Source organism: Sceloporus occidentalis, unplaced genomic scaffold, assembly GCF_023333645.1.
Source record: "Sceloporus occidentalis isolate IW3139 unplaced genomic scaffold, rSceOcc1.0.p SCAF_28, whole genome shotgun sequence".
In the NCBI taxonomy this organism is placed as follows: domain Eukaryota; kingdom Metazoa; phylum Chordata; class Lepidosauria; order Squamata; family Phrynosomatidae; genus Sceloporus; species Sceloporus occidentalis.
In genome coordinates, this window is record NW_028317008.1 from 6,271,284 (window position 1) to 6,298,359 (window position 27,076).

A 27,076-nucleotide genomic window follows, 5' to 3' on the forward strand; every position below is an offset into this window, starting at 1 on the left:
TTAATAGTCTTACATATTGAATCAGCAGGTACACGAGGTCAACTCAGACTTCAATGGCTTGCAAGTGTTGGCCTTTCATAATGATTAGTGAACTCAGTGGGCCACAACTCCCCTTGCACCTTAACAGGTTAAGTGAGTTACTTCCCCAAAATCTTTTTTTTTTTTTTTTTTTTAAATCTAGGATTCCATACCCGATCTGCTGGCCCAGTGGCACAACCATGTAACACACTTGATTCTGGCCAACAAGCCTGAAAATGGCAGGCTCTTTTAATGCACTGAAACCCCATTTAACCAAAATATTCATTAAAAAAAAAAAAAAAAAAAAAAAGCATATTAGTTTTTTGTGAATTGTAAACGTCCTGAATTTCTTTTCAACCTGACGTGTTTAACCCCTTAATGACAATTGCCGGTTCTGGCACGACACGGAAAAACAAGTCGTTTACGACAAATGACGTGCCAGAACCGGCAATTGTCAGGGGAACCTTCAAGTTGAAAAAAAATTTTTAATTTTTTTTTTTTTAAAAAGGCAAAAAAATTAAAATATATATATATAAAAAAATATATTTTTGTGAGCAAGTCCTAAAATTAGCACATTAGCTTAAAACCATTCTCGCATGAAAAGAGTTAAAATATTGGCATATTAAATGCCCATGGGGTGTCTACTTTAAAAAAATGTATGATTTGATGGGGTAAATTGAATTGGCCGGATTCAACAACGTCCCAATTAACACGGGGGGGGGGGGGAAGGATGGCCACACATCTAATTTCCAATTAGAAAAATGCACACGTACCAAATGTGGCCTTTTAGTTCCCCCAAAAAATGACAAACCCATGCATGTGGGGTATCACTGCACTCAGGAGATGTTGCTGAACACATATTGGGGTGTCTAGTTTTCAAAAATATATGGCTTTATTGGGCATACTGAAATGGCCCAGCTCAAAGATGTACCAAATAGGGCATGGGCAGTGGATCGCCAAACGCCAAAGATCAACACTGAAAATGCGCATGCCCCAAATGTGACCCTTTTGCCCCCAAACAGCCAGGCAAAATCATTCATGTGAGGTATCGCTGTACTCAGGAGATGTTGCTAAACACATATTGGGGTGTTTTATGATACTGACATATACCAGAACCTGTTTATTCATACCTAAAGTAAAGTGTGTGAAAAAACAAATGCAAAAAAAATTACTACCATAAAGTTTGACAAAGGCTAATGGTAGAATTAGTGCTTGGAAAGGGTTAAAATACTAGCATTTGGAATACCCTGGGCTGTCTAGTTTTCAAAAATATATGACTTGATGGGGTAAATTGCATTGGCCGGCTTCAAAGATACCCGAAATGGCACATGGGGGGAAGAATTACCAGATTTGGAAAAAATGGCTTTGAAATAGCGAAACGCTACCTGTACTTATTGCCCCATAACGTGTAGAAAAAAGCAAAAAAACATAAAAACACTGGGTATTTCTAAACTCAGGACAAATAGTAGAATCTATTTAGCAGGTTTTTTTATTACCTTTTATAGATGAGTAAAAGATTTTTCAACTAAAAGTTAGAAACAGTCATTTTTTTTCTAAATTTTTCACCATATTTTATACTTTTTTTAATAGTAAATAATATGATACAATCAAAACAATGTCATCTAAAGAAAGCCCTTGTCCTGAAAAAAACAATATATAATGTGTGTGGGTTCAGTAAACGGGAAAGAAGAAAATTACAGCTAAACACGAGAAGCGCAGAAATGTTAAAACGGCCATTGTCACGAAGGGTACAAAAAGTAAAATCAGCGAAGGGGTTAATAAAGGCCAAAGCGTTTGTGATGTGCTCCAAACAGATGGCTACAAGGCACATAGGTTTCTTAATTGTTAAAGTATGTGTAACGTTTTAAATTACCGTTTTCCTTTAGGGTTATATAGCAAGCTGCTGATCAACGCAAAACATGGCAACAAAAACGGTGCAGCGCCAGCAATTGTCAGAATGCCTCGGAGCAGCAGTAAGTTGAAATTCTCTCGTTAACCCTTATCTCACTGAAGAGATCATTATTCTATTGTTTTTCTGTGTTACTGCCCCTAAATAAAACCTTAATATGCTAGACTTTTAGTATCAAAAGTTTATTTTCAAATAAACTGAGTTTTTCGAGTCCTCTAAACTGTTTTTGGCTTTGCAGTTTTGGACAGAATACAAAACTTCCTACCTCAGATGGCAGAGGCCAACGAAAGTCTAAGCAAGCAAATGGAGACGATGCCAGCGGGAGCATTTGACATTGAAAATACTGATGAGGAAGAAAAGATCATTGAAATGGTAAGAACTTAATGGTTACAATGAGCAGTGTAGTTGGCATATACTACAGTTACTGTAGCTAACCTTTGTTAGCCATTGGTGCATTTAGTCACATGGATATGATGCTAGTGTTTTGTTTTGTGCTAACATGCAAATAGTAATTCTGATAACGTCTCCACAGAATGTGGCAGTGGTGGAATTGAGTGACGCTGACTCCAGTGAAGCAGAGAGCAGCTCAGATGGAAGCTCTGACGGTGACCTCGAAGGAGAGGTGACAGAAGACAACATCAAACTGAGGAAAGAAACCAAGAAAGGAAAAATAGAAGTTCTAGAACAGTGATTTCATTTGTTTGCCAGGCTGTTGTAACGGTTTAGGAGCACATCCTCTCCTCCCTAACTGGGCTCTACAGCTCGCTGTGTTGGTTTGATGTGAGTTGTTTGTTATGGGAGAATGCTTAGGTTATTAACCACACACACAGAACTGTACAATCCCTCCCAACACAGTATTTTTCGCTGGAATTGACTCTGCCCTCTGGGGATCGCTGTCAGTGATTGTACTAGAAATATGTTTTTTGAGGTTTTACCATTTCAGGATAGAAATGTCTGTGCTTTTCATAAAAGTATATTTCATACAGCTACACTATATATAGACATGGTTAAATGTCGAGCGATGCCTTAAACACAAATCGGGGGAGGGTAACAGCAGGCCCGCCCCTAGGCAGAAGCAAGCGGGGCTTGGGCCCACTTTCCCTCACGCTTGGGATCACTCCAGGTCTGAGTAATGTGGATTGCTGAGATGTCGTGTCTGACACGAGGCCATATTAGAGCAACATCTATTTCGATAGCTGCATCATATTTCACTTTACAAGAGAAGTAAATACATCAATGCATTAAAAGTGATCTAGATATTTTCCTATTACATCCTATTTACAATAGGACAACAAAGTTTATTCCTTAATTAGAAATGGTACGCTGACTCTACCAAAGAAGTGTAGCAAAATGTTTGCTGTTCCCATATTGTATGATTGTATCTGGTTGGAGCTGGAGGTATTTTAATTGTGAAAACATTTTTTTATGGTTAATGTTTGTTTTCCATATCCCAGGCCGAGAAGTAAGCCCACTTTCCTACATCTAACATTTTTGCGTCTAAATGCACCTTTGGAAACATGTTTCCTGGCACTGTTGAGTGCCCAAACCCTTCTCAGAAAAAGTCTTTACGCATGTAGAATTTTGCCTCTTTTATAGTTTTCGCTGGGAACACTTGTCATGTCCCATAAAAGCAGACACTGAGTGTTTTATCTCACTAAATGTTCAAGGGAAAGAACAAACGCCCCATCTGTGTGCAACTGCAATGCTAACTCAGGTGCGTTAATAAAAGATACAGATTTTCTTCTGCCTGGTCTATGTTCATTCTCTGTTTCTGATCCATGTCGAGCTGTATGTGTTTATCATGAAAATTAATATCTGAGTCATTGACTCGCCCCTCGTCGGTAAACAATTATCTTTTTGTGGATTTGAAAGTGTAGACTTAAAAGCCTATCTGCAAACTATTTTCTACCGTGGTACGGCAGCTTCAAATGAATCTGTCATTCAGGCTTGGTTCAGGATTAGATGTGCAAAGTTTAGATAAGGATCTATCCATGGTGTTGGCGGAGTTTCTGGCAAAACATGCAAAGAACAACGATCGGTTTGTGGTTTGAAAAAAATCTCCTGTCTTGGCTGACCTCTTATACAAATAAATTGGAGGCTGGCTTTTTTTAATGTATGCTTGTATGTCATTTATGTCTGAATAAATGTCTATTTAACCCCCTTAAGGACAATGGGTGGTCCCTGAACCCATTAAAAACTATGCATTTTGAGCCGGTACATGTACGGGCTTTGTCATTAAGGGGGTAAAGGCTGCGTTTGGCAGCTGACGGTGTCATTCTATATTTTGAACTTGTTCAATAATCTTATGTGAAAACGCATAAATCCTATTGATGAAATTGTTGCAAAACACAAGAAGAAAGCAGTTTTAATTGTTTATTTTGAAATGAGTTCATAAGAAAACCTGAATAAAATTGCATGAATGGCCGTGTACAATCATTTCCTACGCCCGGTCACAGTAGAGAGAAATTGTTGCAATGTTGCTTGCTAATTCATGAAAATTCCCTTTCCTGATGGATTGACTATCTAACGGAGTCAAATTCTAGGCACAAATGCAGATGTATAAAGATAAAAACTAAATTAGCTGAAAAAACACATTGATTTATATATTTTGCTGTGGAGGGGGGTGTAGTTGCAGTGTTTGTAACTAGGCTCCATTGACCAACATGCCTAAAAGTTATAGATCATTTTGTGCAAATGAAACCCAGGCAGGTAACTCGATTTGGGATTTCTCAGTTGATTGATCTGTTATATCTGATGCACTTGGCACAGGCTAAGTACGGTGTTGTGGTTCTTTTGCACCTCAACGGAGAACTGGATTATGACGTGACTTTTTACAAGCTGCCCGGTTTTCAGTTAAGAGAAGAGATTAGGTGAATGTTTGGTGGAAAATATAAAAAAAAAGTATTTGCGCTGTTCTGACTTAACCCAGATGCTGTGTGTATGTCCTGGCTTCTTTAGATATGGTATGTGCCACTTTAAGTTCTTTACCTGCATAAAAATGTTAAAATAATGGGTTGTCTAGTTCTTGTAGACAAACTCACATACTAGAAATCTGTGAGGCCACCAGACCTAGCTGGCTTTCCACTGATGAATCTCTGAAGGGACTCTCGGTCTAGCTAAATTTGTGATTTGCTGAAATTAAAATGTTGCACTTTTTAAGGATCCATTGCTCCTGTAGTGTAACTTTGCATAATAATGTAAATACATTTTGTTTGTGGTTGATAAAACAGGTCATGTAATATTTCCATTGAAAAGCCTGGGATCAGTATTCGACTGTAACAGCCTTTGTTCTCAGGTATTCGTGGAGAGCCTCTTCACCTAATGTAAAAAAACAAAAGAAGGATAAGCAAAAGGCAGGTACATGGGCGTCAAGTTACTATATGAGGAGGTGCTCATCAGTTGGTTGCATTTTGAATATTTCATGGTATTATGTACATTTTTTTTATATTAGTGGGCAGTTATTTACATTATACATAATGTGTGTGTGATGAAATTTATTTAGTAAAGGGGGAGTTAGCAGGACATGTGTGGTTCAACCTTTTTACTTCATTATTCATTATGAAGGGCAAGAACTGTCAGGTTTGCCCCATTGCGCAATGCATAATTCAATATGTGAGAAGGAATCTCAGTGAGTTAACTATTCATTATACAGGGCCAGCCAAGCACCTCCTTCAGTAGAAGATCACTGGAGTATATTTAATGTATACTGCAAACTCTTCCTATAGTGAATAGACCAAAGGGTTTATACTATTAAGTGATAGACCTAATTTGTGTAGGGATTGTGTTGAAATAAGGTAATGCTAACCAGACACACCAGCAAGCAGGTTGGTCAATGTTTTGTCACAAATTCACTTTTCTGACTTTAATAATCATATTTAGTAATCTTTTAGATGCAAGGGTATAGCACTTTTGCTGTTACAATCAATAATAAGGTCAGCACAGTGCTGCAATCACAGTGGCTCCATCTGTAAGCCCTGTAGATGGAGAGCTATTGGAAGTGTAGGATGCTCTGCACCCGCACCACCTTGCATGTTAATGGAGACTCAGCTTACCACGTTATGAAGTCATAAACATGCCTCGAGTCATCATTTGTATAGATGAGGAGAGAGAACAGTATATCTGTCTAATGTACTGAGCATCCAGACTGATAACGCAGACGGCAAATTCTGCTATTGAATGCACTAAATGACAAATGGTGGCTGGAGCTTCCCTTCAACAGCAGTAAATTATATTAAAATAAAAAGTATATTTACCCAAGTCCTTGCCAAACCCAGATTGTTTGAAGCCTCCAAATGGTGCTGCTACGTCAGTTTTGTTGTAGGTGTTAATAAAAACGGTCCCAGCATCTAGCTTTTCAGTGACGTACATGGCCTTGCTTATGTCTCGTGTAAACACGCCTGATGCAAGACCGTACTCTGTTTTATTGGCTCGCTCCAACACTCCATCAATGTCACTGTTTAAACAAAACACGGTGCAATTTACACAAAAACATTGCGGATTTTACATTCAGATGATAAATCAACCAGGGATACCTTTTAAGTGCGTGTTCAACATTTTTGAATTCAGGTGTATTCTACAACTGTAATGAATAATATACATATAAAAGAAGCAGCCATTTTTATAAAAGTCCATCAAGGGATCGGTTGTATCAAAAAATTACTTGACTGTTCCATTAATATTATTTCCTTTATGCCTCTAATTACAGTGTAAAGGTAACCCTAGACCAGGCTTGGGCAGCCTTGGGCACACTAGGTGTTGCCTGGTGCAAATTCCAAAATGCACCCCTTGTTTTGGTTGAGCATCTTGGGAATCCAATTCACTTGTAGTTCAAGTGCCAAATCTTGCCTTCACTGTCTCAGACAGAGTTATAGTATGAGCTAAAACTTTTTCTTGTAAAATATATTTTCCATAAGTACCCCCCAACTAATAGAATCAACAAGTCACCCCAAAATCATTTTAATTAAAGTAATAGCTTTTTAAGTTCTATGTATTTAATTTGGCTACTGTGACAAAAACAACTCAGGTACCTTCAGAGGGAAAAAGGTGCGGACAAACAAATTTGGATGATTTTTTTTTTGTGTGCCAAGAAACAGTATATAATGTTACTGCAGTAGTTTCCAAAAATACATACCCATCCTTGAACTTGGAAATGACCATTATAGGCCCAAATGATTCTTCTTGAGCAAGATACATGTGGTCTTCAACATTTGTAAAAACAGTGGGTTCCATAAAGAATCCTGAGAAGTTTAATCGAACAGTACATGACGACATTATTATTGGAGACAGTACAAGATAAATATGCCTGCTTCTCACTGGCTGAATGCGTAACATGTGCATTGATCCCTTCATCAGGGCTGGGCTTCATAAGTAAACTAGGTGGTATACTATTCTGCAATGATTTTCATGTTTGCTGTGATACATATACACATACACTATAATGTATTACATTATAGCATGTAACTGTTTACAAATTTCTCAGGATCTGCATAATAAACCTCCCCATTATGTATCTATGTACAGCTGTTTCTAAGGCTGGCCCTTCATTGTCTATACTGAAGTTGGAGAATTGAAACCATAACTCACCTGCAAACTCTTCTGCCAGCTATCACTTTAATGAACAAACATGACACAGCTCTAAGCGTCCATGATATTTACATTCAAGTCAATATCTTCAAAATTATTACATTGACAAATCAAAAGGCACTTGAATGAGGTAATACACATACGGGTAACACGCATGTCCTCCTACCTGGCCGAGGCACATGTTTGGCTCCATACACCAGCGTGGCTCCTTCTTTCACTCCAGTTTCACAGTATTCCAATAATTTCTCCAGGTGGGCACGATGATTCTGTGGGCCATGGTCTGTAGACCGATCTAAGGGATCCCCAATCTTCATCTTTTTAATTTCTTCCACCTAGATGAATGGAAGGGTTTAAATGAAAAAAAGCCAGCAAAATTAATCCTCAAGGTTTAACAACCTCAGTGCTATTCACTCTGTTTTAGGCATACCTTTCCCTACTACTGATTAAAGCAAGGGCTTTAAAGGTTAATAAAACAATCCTTAATGTGTTATGTAATATACCTAAAAAAGCAATTCCTTCTTATATTGGCTCTTTAAATAGTTCACCAGGTAGCTGCTGTTTGTAGCTATAGACCTTTGATGGTCCGGAGGGCGAGCTGATGATTATTGATATAAATTGTTATTAAGCATTTAAGCCTATAGTTATTATGCTATTTAGCTATAGCCAATCTGAATACACACTGAATTCCCAACTCAAAAAGCAAGCTAGATACAACCTTATACTCACCACATTGTGGATGAACCAGTCTACCATTAAGATTGTGTTTCCTAGAGGGACTGAACAGCCAAACCTTTACTGGCAAGTTATCTCAGTATTAACAATGTGTAAGTATTTACATGGATGCTTCACACAGAAAAATAGATGTTGATTGCAGGGTTTCTCCTCACTGCGAGTCCATGATCCACAGACAAACTCTATATGCCACTCAAAGCCCATACAAACTTTATGAATAACTGTAGAGGACTTACCACTCGTCTCACGAACTCATCATGAATGGATTCCTCAACAAACAGTCTACCGGCCGCAATGCAGTTCTCTCCTTTGTTAAAAAACACAGCTCCCATTCCCTGGAGGAAGGCAAACAGTTGTAGTTGACTGCAGAAGAGACATTCAGCCCATTTAGTCCGCTCATTTTGTCTAGGATAGCCCTATGTATGTCAAAATTCCTGCACTGTTATTATCAAATATGTGTAATCATTTACATTTACCACAAAGTAAACTGCTCCCATCTAGACTCATCTCGTCTACAGTTCCTCCATTTATACACTCCTAGTATGATCCTGATGACCAGCTGGAAATGCCCATTAGACCATAGTCTGAGGGTCACTTCTCTGCAGAGCAGGTAGAACTGTCGGTCATTTTCAGTGGAATGTCACCTAAGCACTGGAAGGTTTCTCATGTGCTGCTGGTTGTTCTAAATGTGCCACAAGGTTTCATACAATACAATGTATGGTGGTGGCGTGAAAACCACTAGAAATAGTTAATGTGACACGTCCTTCTTATTTTCTATTACCTAGTGTTCCTCTTTCTCCTCTCGTTTATGCTATCTTGTTATATCTCCTGTTTCTGCATCTCAGTCTTTGTATCTCTGTCATTTTCTGTATCTCCACCTGTCATGTTAAATGTCACAAGCAGCGTTATCCAGGAAGCATGTAATGCTCACCAGGCGTGGAGGTTTATAATTCTGTCTAGTACGATCAAATTTGTTAAGGGGATATCACAGTGGTTCTTACCATTCTCACTGCTTTGTCTAGATCACAGTCATTGAAGATGATAAGCGGGGATTTTCCACCCAATTCCAGAGAAACTTTTTTTAGATTACTGACTGCACAGCTTTAGAAAATCAAAAACAACAAATGTGTTATAAATGCATAATGACTAATAATAGCATTAATTTCTATGTAGGTAATAGCTCAATTAGACAGCTACACCGATTAGACAGCTACTCCGGCAAACGCAGGGGAAGGCCCATCGTGAACATGGAAGGTGAGTGACGCATGGTTGTGTGTAATGTGTGCTTGTGAAGTTTAACCCGTAGGTTGGTGAGAGATAAGGAAGAGATACATTTGGGTTAATAACACTCTACCACAGTTAAACAAGGAAAGTAAAGTATATTACCAGTGTATATCTATGGAACCTCATGCTTTTCAGGCCAAGGGGAAATCGCGTTACATCAGTATTCTTATACGTATTCAAATACATGGCAGTTCCCCTTTAATTAAACGTGACTACCAATTCACTGACTGCCATTAAGTGGTGGTGAGTTCTGACAATAAGCCCTGGCCTAGGCTAGTCTGAATGTAAAGCTTTTAAGTAATTACTAATAGAAGTACCTTTTCATGATCTGTTTGCCAATAGGTGTGGAGCCAGTGAAACCGAGCTTGCGAATATCCGGATGTTCAGACAAGCGCTGTCCGACAAGGCCGCCTACAGGAACAGAGCAATTGAAAAAAATACTTAGCACCAACCTTGGAACCTTTATTCAAAAGTCTTCCCCGGATGTCAGGCATCACCGTTTGCATTAAGGAACATCAATATTTTGACTATACATTACCTGACCCTGGCAGGATGTTGATAACACCCTTGGGCACACCTGCTTTTACAGTAAGTTCTGCAAATTTCAAGGCTGTCAGTGGGGTGACCTAAGGATGCAAACAGGCATTACATTTCCTATATTAACAAAAAAGGAGGTAACGGTAACCAAAAATAGCCACATTTATTTAAAACATTTTTACCTATTCATAATTGCATGCGTGTGATACCCCGTTCTGTCAGACTGCCCCAAAACTCTCTAGAATCCCACCTTTCCCAAGAAGCATACAACATTTCCTCCTAGCACTCTCAGCCAGCATCCTCTACATATTATCCTTGCTTCAATCAACTCATACTTATCCAAACAGTCCTCTCCTACTGTCACACATTCCCCCCTCAATCACAACTACATTGTAAGCTTAGAAAAGAGCAGGACCCTCTCCCCTCTATGTGTTAATATGGGTTATGTCATATTAAATTATTTATTTTAACTTCTTCTTTAAATCGTGCTATGGAATCTGCTGACGCTATATAAATTTAATGTAATATCATAACAATATACTTCACTATGTCCATGAATGCATACAATAGACAGTATCAAGTGACATTGGACATGGACAAGCCCTCTTGTTTGCCACCTCACAGCAGGGAAGAACGTAACAAGACTTGAAACGTCTGGGCCCTTTTTTGTTTCAGCAACTGCACTTTTTAAGTAATCCTCAAGGTAAAGAAAACGTAATGTACCTGTGCCGGCTTTAGAACCAATGTGTTTCCTGCAGCCAAACATGCTGCGCTCTTCCATGCCAGCATCATTAAGGGATAGTTCCAAGGGATGACAATGGCACAAACTCTGGAAACACAAGTGTATTTGTATAGGTTAAGCCACATTGCCACAACCCACACACATGCATAACATGTACTTACCAACAACGAATTGCTTACCCGATGGGTTCCTTTTTCGTAAATGTCAGATTGCGGTTCGGACGAGCCTGGTTTATTGGGATTGTAGAACCCTAAAAAACAAATAAAAAGAATATAATGCAGTCATACTGCAACCACAATTACGTTAAAATGAATAGCTCTAGGCCTATTACATCACAGCAGGATCCATAACTTTATTTCAATTCTTTTGTGTTGTTAAAAGACAAACAAGTAAACCTGGTCTAATAAATGTATTAACATATAGAGAGTAACTTTAATTCATGAAATCTGATACGCAGAACCACACAGTAAATGTGAAATATAGCATATGGCCTGCTTATCTTTCATTACTCGAACATTGTCCAGGTAAACATTTAAAACTGTTACAGTACCAAATATAGTGCAAGTACCATAACATTTGTAAGAACAGATATGTTTGGAATTATTCCAACAGTTGTGTGCAAATGTATGTGTTATACACAACTGGTAAAGACTCCAAGAAAGAGTTTAACGGTCAATGATTGACAATAAATTGATTGTGTATACTTTTAATCCAATTATTACCAGAATGTATACCATATGCTGCACATATAAAATGGACATAAATACTTAAATGAATAAATATAAAGTGATAAGACAAAGTGACAAGGGTATGTTTGCATGATAAGGGGAACACTAAGATGTTTGAAATATAAAAGTAAATACAATCATACCTGGATTTTGTCGCACCACCCTGCAAAGTACCTAAAGGTTTGCACGGACATTCCAACATGAGTCTTCAGTGCCAAGGTATACACGGCTCCTGAATCAATGGCCTCGATGGTTGCCAGTTCTTCCTGGTGTTCTTCCATGAGATCTGCAAGTCTGATATGGAATAAAAAACAAATTTACTCTTAAATTACATTCTTTGCAATCGATCAGTTAGGCAGCTGCTACAGTATTTTATCATAATCTATCAGTTCTTGAACTGTGAAATCTGGGGGATGTTTAGCGAGATCTTCATTACCGTCGGTCAGCTCCAGCAGTAGAACTGTTGTTTGCCATACTGTGTAATACAGAACACATACCTGTACAAGATTCTCCCTCTGTCTCTTGCATTCATTTTTCCCCACTCCCCATTTTCAAAAGCTTCTTTGGCAGCAGCAACTGCTTTGTCAACATCGGCTACGGAGCAATACGAGACTTTGCATATTGCCTGGAACCAAGAAAAAGAGGTTTACTGTATGCGGTGACTGTAGTGATTACCAAAACCAAAGTTTACCAAAAACACAATAATAATAATAATAATTACGGATCCATCTGTCGGGTTAATGGTTTCATATGTTTTCCCATCCTCAGCATCCAAAAACTGTCCATTGATGAAACACTGGTAAGGCATCTTCACAGTCATATTGTTAACATTTTGTGTAGCCTACATAAAAGAGAAAAACAATCCAAATTTCAGTTTTCTTAATTAATTTAATCAGTCTATTTACCACACTTGATTATGCTAAGTGAGAATGGAGTTGAGTGGTGTGAATAGGAGAATGTTTCATATTTGTGAAGGTGTCAGTGACCTAACATGCTCAGCACTAAAAATAACCCCAGATTCCAAGTATTGCTTATATTCTGCGGCTCAGAGAAGTACCCTCATGCCTGTTCTGCCTGGAAGGACTTCCATCAATAAAACTTAAACTTGTGTTAAGAGACTGAACCACAACTCACAGGGTCACATTTTATGGATACTAAAATAATCAGGTATCCAAACACGATAACCAATGGGGTTGGATCGAAAGACCAGTCAGAACAGATGCCAGGAGAGACCGGCCAAAGTAAAGGACATTGCCAGGAGAGGTGTAAGCAATGGCAATCTTTAAAATATATGTCTATGGAGTTGGAAGGGTCAACAGATGAAAGAAGAGTTGAATTAAGCAGAACATTAGCATAGGCAGCCAGGTTTAACGTTTAATTAAGTAGCTCATTTCTTCCCATCCTCCTCCCATGGGCAACACTGTTCTGTTCTACGTTCTTTTATCTACCTTACAGCCAGTCCAGGTATCAGGGAATAATTACCCTTGGGCTGCCCTAATTTAAACAAACATTTTGTTCCACTAACCAAAGCTTTTTTTATTTGTGTTTTACTTGTAGTCCCACATATAGCCACCAGAGGGTGTCTAGAGTGACAAGGACAGGCAGCATTTGTGACTTGAACCTTTGCATTCTTCTTTATGGGCTTTCTATTTCTCTTCTAAATATTTTTTGTACCTATAATCATACCTTACTTCTTCAGTATCAAAGTGATTTTTGCTTGTAGTATTAATTCATGTGAAATATATGTCAATATATATATATATATATATATATATATATATATATATATTTCAAGATCATGTGGGGCCCTGGGGAAACACTGTTAAAGGACCCCTTACAGAATATATATAAAACCCTGTTATCTGATGGTCTTTATGGCAATTCAGGAGCAGATATCCTCAAAACAAAATCACAAATTCAAAACCTAACTCCTAATCAGAACCCTCTCTACGATCCAGGTAGGTAATACCACATTTCAGTTGCATTACAACCTAGAGTTAAAATGGATTTTCATTTGGATTTCAGATTTCATGTAATGGACATGCACAAAATAGCCCAAATTAGTGAAGTGAAATGAAAAAAAACCCGTAAAAAATAAAAAATCTAAAAAATAAAAAACGCAAACGTGGTGCGTGCATATGTATTCACTCCCTTTGCTCCCTAAATAATTACCTTTAGAAGTCAAATAATTTGTTAAAAAATGTCTACCTGTGTGCAATCTAAGTCACATGATCTTATTATATATACACCTGTTCTAAAAGGCCCCAGAGTATGCAACACCACCAAGCAAGTGGCACCACGAAGACCAAGGAGCTCTCCAAACAGGTCAGGGTGAACGTTCTGAAGAAGTACAGATCAGGGTTGGGTTATAAAGAAATATACCCGAAACTTTGAACATCCCACACAGCACCATGAAATCCATTAAGAAATGGAAAGAATATGGCACCACAGACACCTGCCAAGAGAGGGCTGCCCACCAAAACTCACGGACCAGGCAATGAGGGCATTAATCCGAGAGGCAACAAAAAGACCAAAGATAACTCTGAAGGAGCTGAAATGATATTGGAGTATCTGTCCATAGGACCACTTTAAGCCATACACTACACAGAGCTGGATTTACGGTGGCCAGAAAAAAGACATTGCTTAAAGAAAAAAATAACCAAACACATATGCTGTTCGCCAAAAGGCATGTGGGAGACTCCCTAAACATATGGAAGAAGGTACTCTGGTCAGACAAAACTAAAATTTTGCTTTTTGACCATCAAGGAATACACTATGTCTGATGCAAACCCAACACCTCTCATCAACATGAGAACACAGTGAAGCATGGCGGTGGCAGCATCACGCTGGGGAGATGCTTTTATCGGCAGGGACTGGGAAACTGGTCAGAATTGAAGAAATGACGGATGGCTCTAAATACAGGGAAATTTTAGAGGAAAACCTTTTTCTACATTTTCAAATGATACAAACCCCCAAATCCATTTTAATTCCAGCCAAGGGAGTGAATACTTTTGCATATATATATATTATTTTTTTTTATTATTTTTTTTTTATATATATATATACACAGTGTGAATTAGCAAACTGTTGACTGCTCAGGAAGATTATAACAGTTCTGGATTTAGTTTTATTCAGCAGTAAATTGAATCCCCAGGAATCATATCTAAGGGGACAAGGAAACCGTACACAAAGCCAGGGGACCATCATGCAAAGCATGTTTTTGTTTTTGTTCCCACAAAACTGCATGAAAGGTATATAAACTAACTGAGTGTCCACATGTAAGAAGGTACCCATCCATTTAGACAGTCTAAAAATAAATCAGTAGAAAGCAGTAAACAACTAAGTAGTAATGCAGTAGACACTGCATCCAACTCCCGATATCAACTTACATAGTCTATTATTAGTTCTTCTTTATCCTCGCCTCTTGATTTCCTCACAACCATCTGTATAAAGTCACCAAATGTGGTTGCCATGTAAACATCTTCATTTTGAATCTCCAAACCACCAAATTTCTGTTTAATCTCCTCGACCAACCTTTAAATTATGATAAAATATAACATTAAAGAGGGTATATCAATGCTCACAGCTAAATGTAAAAGCAGAGTTCTCCATGTGCACATTATTATTTTTATTTATTGTTTTATATAGTGCCATCAATTCTGCAGCGCTATACAAAGGGTAGACAGGCGATAACAATTAGGATATAACATAGCAAGATGACATCCAGAAACAACAGGTGAGGAGGGCGCTGCTCAAACGAGCTTACAATCTAGAGGGATACATACAAGTTAATGCTGCTCAATTGTATTTATGTATAATTTAGATAACATGCAGCTAAAAATGGACACTAGTATACATGTTAATATGATCGGTTGCCTTATTCTTGGGATTAAGTGCATTTTTTTTTCATCCAATACCAGATGCTACAACCGACAACACTGAACTGGACATCTCCGCTGTAGAGAACGCACGGACCCTTGGTCTAAAATAACATATTTACATAATAATAACATAATCATTTGTTTCTGCATTCTATGCATTCATGATACAAAGAAGAGCGTGAGGGCCCGGAAGCAAAAAAATATCAAGGTGCTTATCTCGTCACCATACTCACCTGACAACATCCATAGATGCTGCTCCAGATTTGAAAAAGTCTGTATTATCATCAACGGCAGCAACGTTGCTTAAAATCCCCTTCCAAATATTCTGGATGTGTAGAAAGAACACAAATATTTGATCATGAGATTTAATGTAAAGGAAGTTCCACTAAGAATCATAACTATATGAAGAAGAAAAGCAGTTTTAACTCTGTCTGTTCGATGTGTGAGGGAAATAAAGACTAATCGTATGACTTTATCATCACCAACAAATGTAGCTTGTAAAAACACAATGGCTGCTTCCATCAACAAGGCTGGTAGCAGGTGATAGACATATCTTAAATATAATTATGGATAATATAGAAAGAAAGACTTTGACGGCATAAAAGAACCCTTCATCCCATCTATCTTTTCTCCTTCCCTCCAAAATTATCAGCCTTCAATTTATTTACAGTAGTATTCCACTTCAGTTTTCTTTCAGGTTGACAGGAAATTATTGCCCATGTTTGCTGGCAGGGAAATTGGGGGTTATGTATAAAAAAGCGATTCTGATGTAAAGGTATAAATGTTGTCTTAGTACCATAGCAACCAATGGGCTTTTCTAGTCTATTCAAGGACATGACTTTTTACACATAACCTCCATTGTATCAGACACACCGCTGCAGTGGGGCAAATTAGTTTCGGGCCTCAGGTAATCTTACCCTAATCTCTGTCTCCATGGCCTTTTCTTCCTCTGTTAGCTCCAGAGCCGCTGCATCGTCAGTGGAAAAGTACTTTGAAGCTGGGATCATTTTTCCACCCTCAAACTGTAGGTTTTTCACCATTAACTGTAAAGAATGCGTACTGTAAATAGCGACATAGAAATATGAACATCAATATATTACACCCTGACTCCTACGTTAATATAGGAGGGAGTGTACAGTATTCCCAACCTCAACAAACTTGGGTCGGGAAGGGCAGCAATGTGTTTCTACAGGATTAAAGCCATTTACAGCGTAAACATACACAAAGACAAAATAATCGGTAATTACCCTACCGCTAAAAACAGAAATAAGTTATAAAATACTAGCAGGAGATTCTGAGGGTTTCCATACCCTGGCATACAACATATTAAAAAGTGTAAAGTCTAAAAAGGCTAGTTAAAGTAAATTAAACTATTCTTGTGAACAAAGTGTAGAATGCACAAGAATTGTTTTGCATTACGTTAAGAAAATGATCATGCAAGCTTAACTTGTGTTAAAGGGACAGTTAAATGTCTCACCATTAATAACTCACCATTTTTCCATCATTTCCAAAAAGAACAAGTCCATTTTTTGTCACAAGACCAGGTTTTGAGCACCCATCAATTGGCAAAGGCTCACCAGTTGGCACAGAACCTTGCAGCAAAGAAGATCCATATAATGTGACTATCTAGTAAAAAAGGTTGGCAGTTATTTTTTTGTATCATTTCTGAATACAAATTTGAGTCAAAGGACCACTTCATGTGACATACCTGACCATTAATCTCTGTCCAGGCTCCTGGCACTTTATCATGCCCTCGGATCCAGTTGTGGATTACATCTGCGGAGTTGTCCCAACATATCTAGGGATGTAGAATATTTAAAGGGGATATACTCTTTGTATTGATCCGGAGAGTATGCTTTTTTGGCTTCATAGTATATAAAATCAGACTGTTATGCAAGGCCCAGGATAGCACCGGTGGATGAACCCACGATGCAGAGACAGTAGCGGACTCACAAGGTAGGAGGTGCAGGTAGAGCGGTCCAAAGCAAACAAAACAGTTCAGGGCCAGAGGCAGGGAATCAAAGTCAGGGTAAGCCGAGGTCGGGGCAGGCAGAACGTGATCCAAGTCGTATAACAGTATCCAAAGGTCGGTACACAGAAGTCAGGAATCAAGTAATACACAAGCAAACAGGAACCCAGAGCACAAAGGCAACGTGACTCTTTGAACAGGCAACACACAATGGAACAAGCAGGTTTAAATAGGACATGGGACGGGAACATGGCAAAACACCCCTAATGAGCGTCCTATGACGTCATCGCGACCGACGCACAAGAATAGCGTTGTCGCGATGTACTAAACTAATATATACAGTGTCAGCATGTGCTACAGCCGCGGGGGTCGCGGGTGTGCCACGCTGGCACGTACAGACGAATACGAGCGCTGCGGGGGTCGCTGGCGGGTTGCACGGGTTTACACAAAGGCTTGTGTTCCTTACCTTTGCATTCTCCTTCTTCTGTATTCCTTCATAAGTGGCACAATCTTCTGGCTGGCCTATACGAGGAGCTTTTCCATCTGCGATTAACTGAACAGCTTCCACCTTAAAATATAAAGAAATTGAAATTACTCTATTTTTGTTTGGTTTGCTGGCATCAATGAATGGAATCTTTATTGGTCTTATTGAAATGTTTTAATAAATGTATTGTTAGAAAATCTTGTTGCTCAGATGTATTGGTTCCAGTCCAATACAAACCATATAAAGCATTAATACATGTTTAATTGCTAAGATGCAATCTAAGGTGCATGTGAATCATATCAGCTTAATAAATGCTCTTTAAGCGGCCTCTCAGTAAAACACTCTGGAGATCAGATTTATTAAAACAGACAGTGATTCTTCACTATGAACAAACCTCGAAAAGCATTGTTTTAAATGCTCTATGTTCTCAAACAATATTTGCATTTCCAAATCCTCCTAAACATGCTGTTCAGACCTACCATGGCTTTGATGCCCTCTGGGAATAGAAAGCGATTGTAAATCGTATCCACTGTATCATTTGGTTCTACATCACATTCCCTCTGGAGTAAAATCGGTCCCGTGTCGAGGCCATCATCAGCCCAGAAGATGGAAAAACCAGCCTTCTTATCACCATGAATTAAGGTCCTAGAAATGAATGGTTACATGAAGTAAGTTCTGGCAAGTATTATGTCAGTAGCCCCCATGTCTTTGTGTCTCTCTCCTGGGGCCACTGATTCTGCCTTTCCACATATAAACTACAAGACCCTCAATCATAGACATGCACATTAGATTATCCAACATCTTCAGCCAACTCGGCAGATCACTGGAGAGTCTTAGTGTGCGGCTAGTCATCTAGTGTCCCCTACATGCCAAGTTCATATAGAACACTTTGTTGGTTATGCCCTTTTTGTCTGTGACCACACACACACACACACACACATGTACCCCATGTCCCAAGCACAAATTGCTTCTAGTTCCCACATTTTAGATTGAGTTCTTGATTCCAATTAACAAAATATAGCCTTCTGTAACATGAAAGTAAGCACCGTGATATATCATGATCATCATATTCCTGCACTCTGATTTTGCCTGGAAACAATCCATTATGGGTCCCGTAAGAGCAAGAGAAGTATACATTAAAAAACAGGTGCTTTTAAAAATATTTCAATCACTATTTTTATGTTATACACTACTTGTTATGGCCTGCTTACCCATTGTACAGCAATACGGAATATGACGGAGCTATATTAAACAAATTCTCATCTAGGGATATTTGTACCAGATCTCAATGGATAGGATTATTAGTTGTTGCTGCCGAAAATCATATTTAAAGCTGATTTATTATCTGGGTACTGCTATTCACTAGGAGATTCCAAATCTCCACCCCAGGGCTCTCTCCATCAAACTGCTCGGTCTTTTTGCTACAATATAAGGCTCTTTCATTTTGACTCCATATTAAACTGAATTCATCTCCTGTGATTGTGTAACTTTTAATGAAATGAAGACTCTGCTGCAATACATTTTATAAGCTCTATAAAAAAAGTATACAGGTGGTTATAGGAAATTGTCTCAGTATTCATTTTTAATGATAATGTTATTAAGTTAATATTCAGACACTGCTAATCTGATCAGAATCTAATCCGCGTAATGCAATTGACACTGTAAATTGTGTAGCAAGAATTAATCGTGTTACTGATGCGGCATGTGAGCCAAGAGATAATCGTGCTTTCCACACCATTGATCCCATCTGGAGGAAGCATATCTCATCACTAAAAAACAAATGGAGCAGACACAGAAGAAAATAAGCAAACCACATGAAAAATCCATATGGTGCTATCCACAATATCAAAAAAAACCATCAGTACGATTTATATATAGACTTATACAGCCCACCTTTCAGTATTTCTCTCTGTATTAGCATAGGTCTTGATCTTATTCGACATGATAAATGAAAAAGCCTTTCTTGGTCATTATCTGGCAAATTCTGGATAATTTATAATGCCAATTAGAAATATCTAATAATAAACAAAGTAGCAGTGACTGATGGTTATCATTTGAACTTAGTGACTGTTGTGAAATTAGAATGTAATTGGAAAATTGCAAATCTAAATGTATTAATCAATCGGGTATTGGAATTGGATCTGTAGTCTAAACGGTCTATCTTAACCCAGAGTTTTTGTCTTGACCTATATATAGACTTTGTGTCTACAATTGGTTCTACATATATTAATGGATTAACCTCTTAGGGAGTGACATTGATTAAACAAAATTATTCTGTTTTATTGCTGCTACTGCCAGTAAGATAAATGCCAATAAGTAATATGGTTGTTGCAAAGAAATAACGCTTCTGATGGTGACATTTTAGCTAAGCAGGGTAAAATAACTATTAGTCCAGAAGACAGAAATGACCACCTTTATGCAATTGTTCAAAGTGCTCAGAATGACCATGGTTCTTCCAAAGCAAAAGGCAAAGCTCACCAGTTGATAGCAGAGGCTCCTCTGTGCCGAGGAAGGATGGAAGGATGATAGATGATGGAGCCGTGTTTAGGATGGTCAATTACATCCATAGGAATAAACTGTGAGCAGAAAGGTAGAACATTGAGCTCGGCTCCTACTGATTTATATGCATCTACTACCTCTGGCATTGATTTTCCTTTCACTCGCCACCGGGGAAATTTAAACACTGGTGTGCCATCCTTCTCAGCAGCCACCGCTGAAAGAGAGGCAGAAACAATACAAAATCAAATTACACTGCATTAAAAACAATAGTTAGTCTGCACTAAAATGAACAGTAATCAAAATAAGTACTGGTTGGTGTGCATTTCAAGTCTGGGCTACCCTTGCAGGACAGGTCTGATGTGCAGATTGAGATGGTTTCTTTGTAATTGGAAGTGAAGCTAAATAGGTATGAGATGCTACCAACTTGACCACAGGATTGACCACAAGTCGTTGTAGTTCTGCAGTGGGGTCCCCAGAGCTCGGGGGCCCTTATGCACATGTCTAGTATGTGTAATGGATAATCCCCCTGCTGCCAACAGGCTCAAAAAATAAGGGGCTGATTATGCATAGGGTTTTATATAAAGCCCCTAGAACCTCTGAGTACATAGGATATGTTGTATGATCCCTGCTCCAGTAGTGGCAGCTGATTTCGCAGACACACATGCAGTAGGTGACATTAAGGGGCAGCAATAACCCTTATTACTCCTCATATGATGTGTGAGGGCAGATATGCTCTTGGTCAGCAATACACAAGAGACAGCTCCTTTTTATTCTATTATGGCATTCACGTGTTTGTATAAGCACCAATCTTAAAAATTTCAGGAGTCACCATGTTTTTAGTAGAAAATAATCTACATGAATATAGGATACACCCAACTTTGTTGGGTATACCTTAACAGCCCAGTCTTGCCCAGCTGTTCACCATCTAATAGACAATATGTTACGTTTTAGAAATGTTCTTCCCTCAAAAGTAGGCAACTCCTGTAGTAATGCCACCATCAACGTCCAAGTCTTCGTCTTAAGTGTATCAAGGGAAAACGTAACTTACTGAGTGAACGCAAAACATCCCGCGTTCCACTTATAGATAGGTCAAGCCTGAATATCAGTGTTACTAAACTAGAACATGGACAAGCATTGGTGTGAATAGCGTCAGCTTGCACAGGACTATGTTTAATGCCCAAACTTTAGCATGACTGGCAGCTAGTATTTCATTAAAATAATCAGGAATTACAGAGAAATTAATGAGTATTATCAGAACACAACAACACTACTAAAAAGAATACCCTTTAAAAGCAAGAGAGGGAATTTGTAGAATAGTTAAGATGTATGATGCATGCCTACATGTAACGGTTCAAAAGGTTAACACACAGCAGGGTACAATTTACACTCCAGGAGCCTCTAGACCAGGGGCGTCCAACATGCGGCCCGCGAGACCTTGAGGTGCGGCCCGCGTAACATCGGCAGCCTGGGCAACCGATCTTACGCAGGCCGCACCTCGAGCCCTGCTACTTACCTGTGGGAGGGTCTTCTGTACTGCATAGAGGAAGAGGAACCTAGCAGAGTTCACGTGACATCACATGGCTCTGCTCCAGTCCTGCTTCCTCTGTGCAGTACCAGAGAACGCAGAGGGAGGTCGCACCCTCTGCTGAAGTCTGTGAGCGGCATCGAGGAGGTGCAGTGCAGGTAAGGGGGTCAGGAGGGTGTTTGAATGAGTATGCGTGATTGAGGGAATTCATCTGTGAATGAATGAGTGTGTGTGTGATAGCATGGATGTGTAAGTGCTGGAACCTAGGCATGATGGGACTGTGATTGCTGTTAGCAATCACACTCCTATCATGCCAAGTCAGCCAGTACATGCTGAAACCTAGCTAGCTGCCCCCCTTGTGTATTGATGCTGCCAGCAGTATGGGGTCTGCACATCACTTACAGCCACCCTGTACCAGCATGTATTGGCTGACTTGGCATGAAAGGAGAGTGATTGCTAACAGCAATCACAGTCCCATCATGCCTAGGTTCCAGCATTTACTGGTTGGATGTGTAAGTGCTGGAACCTAGGCATGATGGGACTGTGATTGCTGTTAGCAATCACACTCCTATCATGCCAAGTCAGCCAGTACATGCTGAAACCTAGCTAACTGCCCCCCTTGTGTATTGATGCTGCCAGCAGTATGGCGTCTGCACATCACTTACAGCCACCCTGTACCAGCATGTACTGGCTGACTTGGCATGATAGGAGTGTGATTGCTAACAGCAATCACAGTCCCATCATGCCTAGGTTCCAGCATTTACTGGTCGGATGTGTAAGTGCTGGAACCTAGGCATGATGGGACTTTGATTGCTGTTAGCAATCACACTCCTATCATGCCAAGTCAGCCAGTACATGCTGAAACCTAGCTAGCTGCCCCCCTTGTGTATTGATGCTGCCAGCAGTATGGGGTCTACACATCACTTACAGCCACCCTGTACCAGCAGTCCCATCATGCCTAGGTACCAGCATTTACTATTTGCCTGGGTATGATATCATGCCAAGTCATATTGCTAATTTTTTTGTCCAATTGTGGTGTGTTACCTACTTTTATTAAAAATGTGAGTTATTATTATTATTTTTAAAGGTGGGGGGTCATTTTCGGTTTTGGCTAAGTGAACCGTGAATGTTTTGGTCCAGAATTTTCATTTTGGTGCATCCCTAGAATAAATAGAAGTATTTCATTTTTAATTATGCTGAATTTGTAGTCACAAACCTTTCTAGGCCCAGAAATCAGTGAGAGGAAAAGTAAAGGTTTTGTGTCATTTACTTTATTTTAATCTGCATATTTTATTAAAGGCCATATTTTGGACACCCCTGCTCTAGATAAAAGACCATCGGTTACTGCCATGATGAAGAACGGGAGGACTTTGGTCAAAACAAGCAGTGCTGGGGAAGCAACGAGCAGAGCAGCCTTCAGCCACATCTCTTTTACATTCCCAAACCACCCCCTAAAAACGTGGCTTTCTAGCCACATGCATTCTGGAAATGGAGTAAGACTGAAGAAAAAAAAAAATGAAGCCGGAATAATAAAAATGTGAAACAACTGAAAACGACTACAAAGGTGCAACAGAAAAGAAACCACAACCATCCGAGTTTAATATACTCAAGATGCTGTTTCGTTTAACATCTCAGTGCCACAAGCATCAAACTTTGTGAGTATTCTGAAGAAAATAATAGGCTGTTTACAATGGCTGACAAACGATACAAGTTGGAAATTTGGACTGCATTTTTATAATCTAATATCACATAAATATATCAGCCCTGTCTGGCCATGAAACTACCAGATCAATATTCTAATACAGAATCAGTGCGTACCAGGCACATAGATCCCAGAAAGAAAGAGACATCTACTTTCAGCAGAAGGCTTATTACCCAGACACAAGTACCAACTGATTCACTAGGTGGGACCTAGTCTTTCTAGCACCCTGGGTGAACTAATTCGCAGGCATCCCGCTCCACCGCGCAAACTTGGTGGTGGCGTCCCCCACAGGCATGACACTCTATGCACCCCCTGGGTTGTGTGTATGGTGGGGTTAGCAAAGCTGATCCCTGAGCTGTTATGTCTGATGGCCGTGGAAGCCATCCTGTACATAATATGCCAGGTTGTTTTTTTATGTAACATGATCAAAATTTGAGAAGTGCATGGCTTCACAGACCAGCAATATATCAGTTTATAGCCATGACTTGCAATGGTTTTTCAGCCAATCTGTATAAATACATCTCTGATTATACCACTTACCCAAGGGATCTGCTTTCCCATCTTTGTCTGGAACTGTGAACACCCCAACGACTTTATGTCCTTCTTTGCGTAAGTTATTGTATACTTCTTGCCCGAAAAGACTCTGGCCAATAAGGGCAAGCCTTAATTTGTTCTGGTAGTAGACCTGTAAAGGATAATGAAAAAAATATTTTTGCATATTCTACGTATACACAAGTAATTTTATTACACGTACATTTACACTCGTATATAGCTACAACAATCTATAAACTTGAAAAGAAAAAAAAAATAACCATGCTAACAGTAAACATAGAAACATTTCATGGTAAAAACATCTAATCTGCCTTTTCTTTCGTGCTTTAAAGATTCATACCTTAAGCACGTCATTTTGTATGTGAACTGACACATGTCTTATGTTATTACAATTGGTTATGACCCCAGCACTATATACATTGGAGACTTTTACAACATAAAAGGGGAACTAACGTATCCTCTATAAACTTGACCTTTGCAATGTAGTGAAACTTTTCAGACTAGAACATATGGCAGCAAGCAATAAGCCCAGAAACCAGATACAGGTAAGTCTGTGACATCATATACTACTCATCGCTGTTGGGTCTGATGGAATGGGTGAAAATACAGCATTATCAGGTAGAAAACAATACAGGAGAACATGACAGGATAATGAGGAGGAAAGAAGAATGTTAATCATAAAGAGGAGAGAAGCAGCATAAAGGCGGAGAAGAAGAGAAATACAAAACATAAAATAAAGGAAAATAAAGATAATATAGTGTAGTATTTTCGGTAGTAGACAACTTGTAGTTCTTCATGTGCTGAACTACAGCTTCTAGGATCATAGGTACTGTAATCCATCACCAGCTGAGAGTGGCTATTTACCCCGATTATAGAGAAAGATACCCTCTTATTATCAAGCTACATTGATAAGAAAACATATGTTAACACGGACCACAGTAGTACCTATCAAGGACTCTCTGTCCTTACTAAAACATCCACGTGTTTCATAACAAAAAAAAAACTGCCGTATTGCTTTTCATAATTTACATAATGCAGGGATGCAGTTTTATATATAATTTTAAAAAGTTATGTTCTACATTGAGAGATCCACTTGAAACTTTATAATAGCAATATTTATTCTACAATATGAAAAATAAACACTACTTTGTTTATTTTCATTTTGTAAAACCTATCCAAAGCAAGTAGTGGGTATTTAATGCTATGATATCAGACGATGTGTCCCTTTCTCCCCGAGACATATCTGTAGCAATCGGACGGTTGGTGCGGTGCTCAAACCACTTGTACCAAAATCCTCTTTTCTAAGTAACTTTATCATAAAATGTAATAAACATTTTCTAAAGCTATTAGAACCAGAAGAACATGTACTAACATACTGAATGATCCCTCACCCAGAACTACATAAAACAACAAGCGCGATTGGCAGTCCCACAGCATTATATACGGTAATTGTTCTGATTGTATAATTAGGCTTAATATGAACTAATACTGGCACAGAGCCAAAGGCAAGTAGCACAGTGATAAACGCCTGGCACAGGGCCCGTGGATACACTATACATATATATTATATATCAATTTATAACTTATTTGCGTTATTCCTGATTTTTTTTGTTGTTATTCTGTCTCTCACTGTTCAAATAAACCTACCATTCAAATTATAGACTGATCATGTCTTTGTCAGTGGGCAAAGTACAAAATCAAATACTTTCTGAGTGCAACACAGATGGCAATGCATTGCTTTAAAGCGAGCTTACCCAAATGTGCTTAGCGCACCTGATATACACAGTCATAACTACTGTTTGTTTTCTTTCATATAATAATATATAATGTAAGCTTACGACCCTCTCCACCTAATGTATCGGTTGGTCTTAGTCTGTCAATTCTCATCTTGTGCTGCGTAAATTGTTGGCGCTATATAAATAGAGGATAATAATAATGATAATGTACATTCGTTCTCCAGATCTTGTTCTTTGTTTCTACCTTTCCCTCTCTCCGGCCTTCATCTTACAGCCTTGTGCTCTCCTGTCTTCTTCTCTTCCTACTTACTCATCTGACCTTATGATGTCAAATACCTCTTACACACCAGGGGACCCAACTGTAACTGCACCTTAAACCTACAGCAGACCACAATATAGGATATTTTAAGGTTAGACTGGGCAACACCACCATCATATCAAGAACATGCAGCCTGATCTCAGCCTGATCTGAACCCATCACACACCCTTATCCCAGCATTCAGCATGAGCGAAGCAGGGTACTTAAAATACATTTCCACTGGCCCTCTGCCTGGCATATCAAATTTAAACTGGATCTGGCTGGCACCTTGTGTCTGTTACTGCCCTCCTCTGTTTCTACACAAGCCGTAATCTATGGAAAACTGGCCAAGTGCTCAGAACGATAAGTGGGACCCAGGAGCGCTTAGCGATCAACGCACATGCAACGTGTCCCCTGAACACCCCCCATGCCTGCTGCTGATACAGCTCCAAGGGGAATCGCTCTTGTTTTGTCTCTATTTGGCTTTTAGCAGTAGCTATGGTTACACCAAGAAACTAAGCTATGGAGTAAATAACCTATATACCATAGATCGATATTCCAAGCACCACAGGCAAAAGGTGATCTTGTTGTTAACAGCTTCCAATAGCTGCAAAAATAACCTAAAATGCACAGGGACTTATACATAAGTATTCGTAATCACATACAGAAAAATAAATATATACAGAAGATCATAGCATTACAGTACGATTATTAACCACTTCATCGTGCCCCTATAGCTACAATCTGCAGCCTTTCCACCGATGACACCTTAGCACAATCTTTCTATGCCTTTGACAGATGGTGGTGAGTTAGCTGTCGGCGTGTGAGGAGTGACAGCTCGCTACTCACCGAGGCGGTGGAGAACTTCCTGATGAACTGATTGGCTGCCCACAGCAT

At 39.1% G+C, this 27,076-nt stretch overlaps 1 protein-coding gene across 1 annotated transcript; it reads right to left on the minus strand.

Moving 5' to 3' along the window:
• Positions 1-5,189: 5,189 nt before the first annotated feature.
• On the minus strand, positions 5,190-27,076 carry LOC149299746 (mitochondrial 10-formyltetrahydrofolate dehydrogenase). Its single transcript, XM_089486065.1, has 23 exons — positions 27,029-27,076; positions 24,134-24,278; positions 20,346-20,580; positions 18,347-18,512; positions 17,850-17,951; positions 17,123-17,212; positions 16,906-17,040; positions 16,332-16,457; positions 15,648-15,739; positions 14,923-15,067; positions 12,255-12,374; positions 12,031-12,158; positions 11,677-11,827; positions 10,985-11,055; positions 10,787-10,892; positions 10,065-10,152; positions 9,844-9,937; positions 9,244-9,343; positions 8,479-8,577; positions 7,677-7,842; positions 7,059-7,164; positions 6,181-6,380; positions 5,190-5,245 (listed from the first exon to the last, which is right to left on the minus strand). Exons 1-23 carry the CDS (start codon positions 27,074-27,076, stop codon positions 5,190-5,192), a joined length of 2,769 nt encoding a protein of 922 aa, XP_089342191.1.